This window comes from Sinocyclocheilus anshuiensis, unplaced genomic scaffold (genome assembly GCF_001515605.1).
Source record: "Sinocyclocheilus anshuiensis isolate Anshui unplaced genomic scaffold, SAMN03320099.WGS_v1.1 scaffold36, whole genome shotgun sequence".
NCBI lineage: Eukaryota > Metazoa > Chordata > Actinopteri > Cypriniformes > Cyprinidae > Sinocyclocheilus > Sinocyclocheilus anshuiensis.
Window position 1 is genome coordinate 470,195 of NW_015554072.1, and position 10,832 is coordinate 481,026.

A 10,832-nucleotide genomic window follows, 5' to 3' on the forward strand; every position below is an offset into this window, starting at 1 on the left:
TCTCTCTCTCTCTCTCACACACACACACACACACACACACACACACGATGCGCAAAACTCCGCATTTGAACAGTCAATAGCAAATACTTAAACTAAAAACAAAACATACTTACAGTTGCTGATTCAGAAGCGCCAGATTGTCATAGTAAAGTCAGAATTACCTCCTCTCCTAGTTTCACGAAACGGTCGTCCATAAAATGCTTTGCTGTTCTGTTGTAAGTAATCTTAAAGATTCCTAAATGCATCTACTTTCGGAAGGCCAAATAAAGTGCTTTTGCTTTCGCCTAGAAACACACAGCGTCTCCCTGACATGGCTGCTTCAACACTAACTGCGGTTACTGAAACCACACCTTCTTTCTTTGCGTGAACATTTGGGCGGCATTACGCAAATATTTCCACATAGTGACGTAGATATGTGGGGGCGTGTTAGAACGAGCCGTTTTAGGGGGGCATGGCAGTCTTATCTTTGATAAAGAATATCTCTTTGGTTTTGAGACTTTAGTCTTTGCAACTTCAGGGATCTTATCTATGCACAATCAGCTTGTAACACTCCAAAGAGAAAGGAAAACTTGAAATCGCATCATATGACCCCTTTAAAGAAATAATTTCATATTTCCATAGTAATAATAATAACAAAATTAATAAAATAAATTATTAAAGGTATAGTTCACCCACCCAAAAATGACAATTGTGTCATAATTTACTCACCTGCATGGTCTAAAAGAGTATATGTAATAAATTTGATCAAACAAAATATTTTACTTTTTGTAATGTCTTTTTGATGCTTTACACAACAATGACTTTAAATTATCTTTTGGGAGTAATTTCTCAGCCAAATTTAACGTGCGATTAATTTGGGATTAATTAGATTAATTAATCGCCACATCATGTAATTAATTAGATTAAAAAATGTAATCGCTTACCAGCCCTAGTTCACATATGTAAATATAGTCAAGCAATATCATCAAAAATACTTATATTTATTATCGATATGATGCAAAATATAAACTGATGCACAAAATAAAATATTTAAGAAAATGCTATCTATGCTGTAAATAAATGCTCTGCTCATATGAAACCAGAACACAACAGAAATGTTTCCACAACAGAAAAAATACAGAATACAAATTTATAAATAAATATAAATATTTTAAACAATAGGCTAAAAATGATAAATTATGAAAATTATGTTTTATGATGTACGGAAAGCACTTCTCTTTCTCCCATACAGACGCACACACAAACAGTACTACGGACACACACCCGCTGCTTTTATCAGTAAAATAGTTTAGCAACTTAAAAAGCTACATGGCATTTCACACTAGCAGGGTAATAACGGCGCTGTTCTTTAAGCAGCTGAACTTAAGAGTTTCTCTAATAAGAGTTGTTGCTCTTATTATCTCACAGTGCATTGTTATCTTAGTCTTGTTAAAAAGTATTAGGTAGGGATGCACCGATAGGATTTTTTTGGGCCGATGCCGATACCGATATTTATCGCTTCCTCTCTTATTTGAAATTTTGGCATCAAAATAGATAGTATTTTGATCATGTTTTAAATCAGCAAAGTTCAAAAACACCTACATTAAATTATACTAGCAGTTTTATTGCTGCATCATCAAATAATTTCTAATGAACATGGATTGGATCCATTTAACATTCAGCAGGCCTACATAAATACAACAGAACAAAGATACATATTAAATAAACAGTGCTTTTTAGGTAGGTTTAACAGTTTTCAGGTACAGAAATAAAGTAAACAAATGTAAAATAACACTTCACTGTATAAATTAAATACATATTAATCCTTCTTTATTGTAACAGACTTTATTATGATTAATCATCTAATTTGTTTTTGTATACATTTTAATATTTGTTTTGTAAGTTTAAATATGTATGACATCTCCTTTACTAGGGCAGGACTCTTATTTTGACGGGTTTTCTAGTCTACAGAGCTATATGGGTAATGAAAGCACGCAGTTCTTCGGATTTAAAGTTTGTCAGTATCCCCCGAAAAGGCATGAGATCTGTATATATTTGTTTACTGTTAGTTGTAATAAGTGTTTTGTGTAATTCGCTGTATGTTGATGATAATGCAACTGAGAGAGAGAGTTTAATGTGCACTTCTCGTGCTGTGTTTTGTTTAGCTCTTATGGTGATTTTTTGGAGTGAAAAAGGACGCAATAAACTTAATAAAACATCAGTAAAGTTTTGGTCATCATTCAGATGAGGTCCGCTACACTTATGAAAGTTACAAAAGTTATTTAGTCAAGAATAGTGTGCGATCTTTTGTTATTTGATTAGCATTAAAGTGCAGACATCAGCGCTAGGATTATGCTACAGACATTATACAGCTCAGTGCCTTCACACAGTTAATTAATAAACCATCGGTTTGTTATATCGGCCTTTTTCCTTATATAGCCGATATGCCGATGGTTGTAAATTGAGGGAAAATCGGCAGATAAATATCGTCGGCCGATACATCCATAGTATTAGGGAAACATATTCCACTATTATCAAAAGTAATCCTGACAGAATTAAATAAGGAAACTAGTAGTGAACTGACCTCATCTGTGGGGTCATAGTACTGTTCCAGGTACGGGTGAGCCAGCGCCTCCTCCACCTCAATCCTCTTATGAGGGTTAAATGTCAACATCTTATCCAACAGGTCCAATGCTACAAGAAAACAGAGACAAACCAGTTCATTAAAAACAAACCAGGAAAAAATGACAAAGTACAGATCTGCTAAGCCTTCATTGGTTATGACCAGAAATTCAAACATATTTTGTAAAATTAGTCCGATTACATGTGACACATATGAGGACTAGTTTCTTTGTGTGTGCAGTGAGGGTGTGGAGTTGAACTCTGACCTTTAGGGTCTGCATTAGGAAACAGGCGGTTCCAGGGCACTTTGCAGCGGAGAGGAAGTGACAGCAGGTAATTTCTTGCCTTTATGTTGATAATGCAGTTGAGATCCTCCTGAGAGGGGGAGCCCAAAATACCTACAGGAGAGAGAGAAGACAAATATAAGGATTAAATGATGAAAATATAGATCAGGAGAACAAGAGAATAAATGGAAAACAAATGTGCTTGGTTTTGTTGCATCATTATTTCTTTGTTCTTTTAAAATAATATTTAAATATTTAATAAGTAAAGTAGTTTGATATATAAAGAAAAGCAGTTTGATATATAAAGAAAAGTAGTTTGATATATAAAGAAGTCACATATGCTCACTAAGGCTGCATTTATATTATCAAAATACTATTTATTACAATATATTAATATAAATATGATTATAGTCTAAAATAACTGTTTTCTATTAGAACATATTTTAAAATGTAATTTATTCCTGCGATGGCAAAGCTGAATTTTCAGCATCATTACTCCAGTCTTCAGTGTCACATGATCCTTCAGAAATCATTCTAATATGCTGATTCGCTGCTCAAGAAACATTTCTTATGATCAGTGTTGAAAACAGTTGTACTACTACTTAATATTTTTGTGGAAACAGTGATATTTTTGCCATTTTGCTAGAATTTTGAGACAGAGACTTCAAATTTTTTCGTGGATAATTTTGAGACAACATTTCCACAATTTTTTACCATACTATTCTGCTCATGTTTACATAATTATTCAAAAGCTGTGATGAACGCCAGTGTGAAGTACAGTAGGAAAAACAGCCTATTTAATTTGAAATTACAAAACAATTGCTAAAGCTGTAGAATATGGCACATTCAATAACCCAAGTAGAAAACACCATTTTTTTTTATTTTTTTTTTGGTTCTGTGGACACCGGGTTGAAATTATATATCAATATGCCTTTAAAATAATAATGATAATTATTATTTTCATTACTATTTTATTATTATTATATTATTTTTTATTATTAATTATTATATTTCATTAAATGTTTTTTTGCAAGTGGTGCAACTACGAGCAATACCAAATCAGTTAACATTCCTATTCATCTCAATGCAGTTCTAGAAGTATGCGTCTTGAAATCTTGAAGTTTTGAAGTCTTTTTTTATAGGAACCACAGAGCTTTTTCACATGAGCTGTAAATGTCATATGACTAATCACACTATACTTACAGGAAAACGACATCATGACAACTATGACTGGCTGTTGGCACCATAAACCCAAACCCTTCACTAGCGGCTATAAGCTGTGAATTCAAAGGCTGCAGGCGGGGAAATATATAAAGTCCACAAGGTGGTTTACCTAAGATGTGGTTAAGCTGGTCCAGATAGTGTTTCCCAGGGAAGATGGGTCTATTCGAAAGCATCTCAGCCAGAATGCAACCGACCGACCATATATCAATGGACTTAGTGTAACCCTGAGAGACAGACACAGACATAAAGAGATTGTTAACTGATATAGCTATCAACATTTACGGCAAAAAAATGTTTTTATCATGTTTGGTTTTTTTTGGTTTTGTAATTTTCTGTGTGGTACGTATCATAGTAATACCATGGCAATCTTAGATGTAGCATGGTAAATGATGGCAAATGATGACAATTTACATTTATATGTAAACTATTTCTGTAAGAACAAAAAAGTATGTTTTGAAATTAAGGGTTATTTATTATCTAAATAAAGCTAACTAAAAACTAAAGCTAACTAAAAATAAAACTTAAAAACATTTTTGTTAATTGAAATAATGTTGAAATAAAATATATTATAAATATTAGATGAAAAACTTGAACTAAATGAAAATTAGTAATGTTGCCTTGGAAAATAACTCAAATAAGTGCAAGTTCAAGCAATAAAATTACTAACTGGAAGTAAATTAAAACTGAACTAAAAAAATGAAATCAAAAAATAAATTAAATCTAAATAGTAATATTTAAAAATAATAATAAAGATGATAAAAACACAAAAAATGCAATGACCAACACCAAACTGCTTACTGAAGGTGGCATAGAGTAACCAAACAAACACTTGAGACAATAATGAAATAACTCAACTCCAGGTTTAGACTTAATCTGTTTTTGAATGACCAGTCCAACAATCTTTGAAAGATCAAGACTGATTCCTCACCTTGGAATTGAGCATAATCTCTGGTGCGCGGTACCAACGCGTGGCTACATACTCCGTCAGGAAGCCAGTGTGGTCATGGTCTGGATCAGCCACCCGGGCGAGCCCAAAATCACAGATCTGTGGGAGAAAAAAAACAGAAAAAAAAACAGAAGTTACAGAGATTTGTGAGTATTCAGCAATGTCCAAGATGAGCCTGACATTACTTTGCATTAATAAAGCGTGGTATGGTGTGGTGGCAATGGAGTTAAAAAGTGATGGCTGTAAAAATACAAGGACTATGCCTGCAACAGCAGAACAGTTGCTAAATTAAAAATAATTTGAAGAGAAAAATGATAAATTTATAAACTAAATTTTAAATAATTTAAAGAAAAAATACAAGTATCTTATAAAATTTTTGTTTCATTTAATTTCATAAAAAAAAATGATGTACATCAGTTAAACTTTATTTTAACTATTATTATAGTTAACAAACTAAAACCATAAAAAACATTTTCATTACTTGAAATAAAACATTTATCTGAAATAAAATATAAAAAGATTTCAGCTAGTTTCCAAGGCAACATTTCTCATTTTCATTTAAAGTTGATGTACTAAACTAACTAAAATAAAAATTAAATAAAAATGAACTATATAGACATTTAAAAACAACAAAAACTAATAAAAATGACAAACACATGAACATGAAAGCAAAAAATTAAAAAATCTAATTCAAAATATTAACAACTATAATAGTATCTCAATGATACTAAAATAACACCGATTTACATTTTATTTCTAATTATTTCTTATTCTCTGCGCTCGGTTTGGCTGATGAGCTGAACGAGCTGTTTCGTAAAATGTAATAACTTTATATTTATAACACTTAAAGAAAATAATACATTAGGAAAATGGAAGTTATGTGCTTTTTTGTAAAACCAACAGGTGCAGCATTCTGAAAACATCGTTTTTTTTCCCCCCAGTTCCATTTGGTGACACAGAAATGACACACATCACCTTTAAATGAGTTTAAAATTACATAATGGCAAGGAACCGCAGTGTACTTCACCTTGAGGTCGCAAGTAGTGTTGAGCAACAGGTTAGATGGCTTCAGGTCTCTGTGGAGAACGTTTGCTGAGTGGATGTACTTCAGGCCACGCAAGATCTGGTACAGGAAGTAACAGATGTGGTCATTGCTCAAGTGCTGCGTCTTCAACAGCTTGTACAAGTCTGTCTCCATCAGATCCTGTACAATGTAGCTATAGTTTTTCAACGTCAAGGTCAAACACAAAGCTTGGAGAACAGAAAAGAGAAATGGGTGCATTTAAGGACTGACAAAAGCTTGTTGAAGTTCATGCAATCTTTAAATGTTTAGAATATGCAGCCATACTTTCATTCAGCAAGGATGCATGATTAAATTGATCAAAATTGACAGCAAAGTTATTTATAATGTTACAAAATATTATTTCAAATAAATGCTGTTCTTTTGAACTTCCTATTTATTAAATAATAATAGTAATCATAAATAAAAATAGATTTAAAAAAAGCATCAGTGTCTTCAATATTGATAATAATAGGACATTTTTCTTGACCAGCAAATCAGTATATTAGTATGATTTCTGAAGGATCATGTGACACTGAAGACTGGAGTAATGATGCTGAAAATTCAGCTTTGCATCACAGGAATAAATTACATTTTACAATGCATTAAAATAAAAAAAAACAATTTTAAATTGCTATAATATTTCACGGTATTAATGTTTTTACTATATTTTTGAGCAAATAAATACAGCCTTGATGAGCATAAAAGACTTATTTCAAAAACATTTTAAAAATCTTACCGACCCACAGCTTTTGAACAGTAGTGTATATACACACACATATATATATATATATATATATATATATATATACACACACATACATACAAACAAGCAATCGTAAGTAACAAATCTTTGTTTTGTTAGGTTGTGACAAAAGTAAATAAATAAATAAATACCAGCAACAAAAAAGTACAAGCCCATTGCTATGTCCTGAATTAATTTCAGTAGAAAGAAAACTGTGGCATTTAAGATCTTGTGTTTCTACTCCCTTCAACCGCAGCTCTGTTATGACGCTAAACATATTAGAGTAACAGAGCGATTAGATCATACAAAACTACTCTCACTATCCACACGCCTACTGACTATCGATTTCAGACCTAAAATTAACTCTTTACTAGAGATTTTTGCATTGTCTCAGCCTACACAGTTGGAAAAGAGCATTGTTTGTGCCAGAGGCTGCATTTTCAGCCTGAACATGAATATTTAGAAAGCTGAACTGAAAAATTGAATGAATTCTAATTTAAATAAGTCTTAATATTTGGTTTGTCTCTTTTTTGCTTTAATGATGGCAGCATTTGAAATGACAAACATAAAATCTGATCATGTTCTCCAGCATGAAAAAAAAGCATCTTTAGCTTCAATGGAAGAACATCTGATCCACATGATCAATGTCACTAATGTACTTACCTAAAATAATAGTACAGAATTACAAATACATCTTTAAAAGTCTTATCTTTTCTTTGTTTCAAATGTTTCAAAATCCTACATTTATTTCCAGGTTAAAATACAATTAAAAAGGATACACGTCTTTCATCTGGTCGATGGTTGGGGTGCGGTTGATGTCGTTGATGCCGATGATGTTCTCATGCTTGAAGCGGAGCAGGATTTTAATCTCACGGAGTGTGCGCTGACAGTACGTCTGGTGCTCAAATGGACTGATTTTCTTTATCGCCACACGCACTTTATTATCACGATCATACGCCGAGCTGAAACAAAGAGACAGCAAAAAACATCATCAGATCAAACATCTTTTTTCTTGGTTACAAAACCGTGTCGTGTAGCTTAGTCATTATTAAGTGACACAAAGATATCAAGTACACAATATAAGAAGTGTAATACAATGGAAAAGACGATGTGAACGCAGATGGGCCTTTCAATTATGGGCACTTTTCTGTGGACTGTTAGAAAAGCTGCTTTAAAACACTTCTAAAATAGAAATAGAAATTATGGAAAGACTGACATTCAGGCTGAGACTAGAAGTAGAGACTTTTGAAAGGCACTGGAGAAAATGGACTATAAGTGTAGAAGTCAAAACAGAGGGAAGAGCAAGATATATGCTTGTAAATGAGAGGAATATGTATATACACCTATGTAAGCATATACAAATCTGTTTACATTTATACATGTGTATGTACGTATGGGGCTGGATGTACACATAATGTAACCCTTTTTAAGTTGTTTTTTCCCCCTAAAATTTAGAAAGAATACCTATGATTGTACCCATGAAGCTGAACTGACTGTTTGTTTGTCTATGTTTTATAATGTTATATAAAAAATAAAGTAAAAAAATTTTTTTTCACAAAATGTAAACGTGGGAAAAGAGGGTGGTGGAAATTATGCTTGAAGGACTGATAATGATAAATCACTTTAAGCAAAAAATAAAAAAATAAGAATAGTTTCACTTTGTTTAGTTTTATCATAGATTTTATCTTTAAAAAAAAATTACAACTATATTTATGATGACTGAAAAACATCTAAGAAATAGCAAACAAAAAAAGCATGGTTTAAAAAAAAAGGGGGGAAAAGAAGACATTTTTTTTAAATTAATTAATAAATAAATCAACCAACCCCTCAAACGTAAAAAGGGCCTGTAATTGAGCAAACACCCAGATACAGTCTCTTTGTTTAAATTATCATAACTTAAAAAACAAAGTATGTAAAAAATATTTTATGATGTCAATATTTTAAGCATTTGAGACATTGCAAAAACAAACAGTTAAAACCATTTGCAAAGACAGTTTTAAAGTGACCTTCAAATAAAAAAGGAAAAAAAAAAAAGATACATACATACATACATACGTGTGTGTGTATATATACATGTATATAATAACAAAACTAAGTAAAAAAAAATAAATAAATAACTTTACTTTTATTAATTCACCTCTAACCTTCCGCTTAGTTTCTAAAGCTTGTCTGTACCACACTTCTTCACACATGATGTTCATGAATGCAAAGAACTTGACAGATACAATCTCATCTCACCGTAACCATGAGCTGAACTCTGCACTGCTGACACACTGTTAATGTTAAATCTGTGTCAGGTGCACCACTAATGCAGCATCTGCACCATTTTCTCTTGCACAGCAGAAACATGGTCATCAAGCAAGTTTTTTTCGTTTTGTTGATGCCAATTTCAATTTGTGTCATTTGACAAGAATAAAGCTTACAGATCAAGCAGCTGGCTGGCATTGTGCACAAAACACTCTAAAGGGCAGAAAGTGGAGAAATTACACAGAGGTGAAGAAAGATCATGAAAGAGAGAGAGAGAGAGAGAGAGGGGAGCAGAGATGAAGGGACATAGCAAAACAGCAGGAGAAAAGAGAAACAAGAGAGGCATGGTTTCCACGGACACGGACAGGCAAGACTTTGCAGTTAGGAGTTATGCAACAAGCTGTTGCCATGGTAATGTGAAGGAGGGGGGCGGCCACAGGCTGAACGCTGGTAGTGAATTTACACAATGCTCTGACAATGCCAGATACCCTTGGTGCGAAGGAGGAGAGAGAAAAAAAGACACTCCAATGGCATACTGTCATGTCACCAAATAACAAAGATGTCTATAAATAAAGCTGGGGCTGCATGAAAACTGAAGGGAATGACTGCTGCATGTGAACATCCTGAAGACTGAAAATCCACACAATAACAAGCACAGCAAACTCACTATTTTAGTGTTACTTACATCTGCAAAGTGTAGCTGAAGGTCTGTGAAACACAACTGGATAAGAGAGCAAAGCAAAACCACTCAAACAAGACCGAATCTGAATTTAAGACAATTTAATACTTTTTATTTAAAGGGTTAGTTCACCCAAAAATTAAAATTAGCCTGTGTTTAACTCACCCTTGAAGCATCCTAGGTGTATATGACTTTCTTCTTTCAGACGAATCCAGTCGGAGTTATATTAAAAATTGTCCTGGCTATTCCAAGCTCTATCGTTGCAGTCAGCGGGTGTTGCAGTTGAACAGTCCACAAGTCGTCAAATAAAGCTCGCGTATTCATAATAAAATGTGCCTCACACAGCTCCGGGGGGTGAATAAAGGCCTCCTGTAGTTAATGCATGCGTTTTTGTAAGAAAAATATCTATATTTCAAACGTAATAAACACTTTTCTCTCACTTCCGGTATCTGTCATATGCGGAAGCCGTTCCGGCGGATGACGCAGCACGTATGCGCAGCGCACGCGCCTCTGAGATATGCTAGTCTCGTGAGTTTGTTTATAGGAGCAAAGGAAGCAAAGTTTTCTTACCTTAGCAAAACCAGTCTCCTCTTGGTTTATATCGAAATCCTCCGACATTTTTCTATATAAATCGGTTTGTACTTCTAATTCGTGACTGGCGTTTTGTTTTGTTCTCTCTCCGCATTTGTCACTAATCACGCAACAACGACGTCCTACGTCATCCACCGGAACGGCTTCCGCGTATGACAGAAACCGGAAACCGAAAGTGTTTATTACATTTGAAATATGGATATTTTTCTTACAAAAACACATAATTTTTGGGTGAACAAACCCTTTAAGACATTTTAAGACTTTTTAAGGACCCGCGGCCACCCTGTATTAAAACGCATAAATACTTAATAATTTAATGCTGATTTTTATTACAGTAATGAGTTTATTTGCATTACATTAATGAGAACTGCGGCGCAATGTGCTTAATTTCATTTCAAAATAAACTGAAAAAAAAAAGAACATAATAAAAATAAATTATTTAATAATTAACTCTT

General features: G+C 33.2%; 1 protein-coding gene across 1 annotated transcript in view; it reads right to left on the bottom strand.

Annotated features, from left to right (window-relative positions):
* Positions 1 to 10,832, bottom strand: part of LOC107668740 (mitogen-activated protein kinase 1-like) — a 32,227-nt gene that overhangs the window by 7,036 nt on the left and 14,359 nt on the right. Inside the window, exons 2-7 of the mRNA XM_016460716.1 lie at positions 7,640 to 7,822; positions 6,083 to 6,272; positions 5,038 to 5,154; positions 4,219 to 4,333; positions 2,868 to 2,999; positions 2,564 to 2,673 (exon numbers count right to left, since the gene is read on the bottom strand). Coding sequence (XP_016316202.1) covers positions 2,564 to 2,673; positions 2,868 to 2,999; positions 4,219 to 4,333; positions 5,038 to 5,154; positions 6,083 to 6,272; positions 7,640 to 7,822 — 847 coding nt within the window. The remainder of the gene's footprint in view (positions 1 to 2,563; positions 2,674 to 2,867; positions 3,000 to 4,218; positions 4,334 to 5,037; positions 5,155 to 6,082; positions 6,273 to 7,639; positions 7,823 to 10,832) is intronic.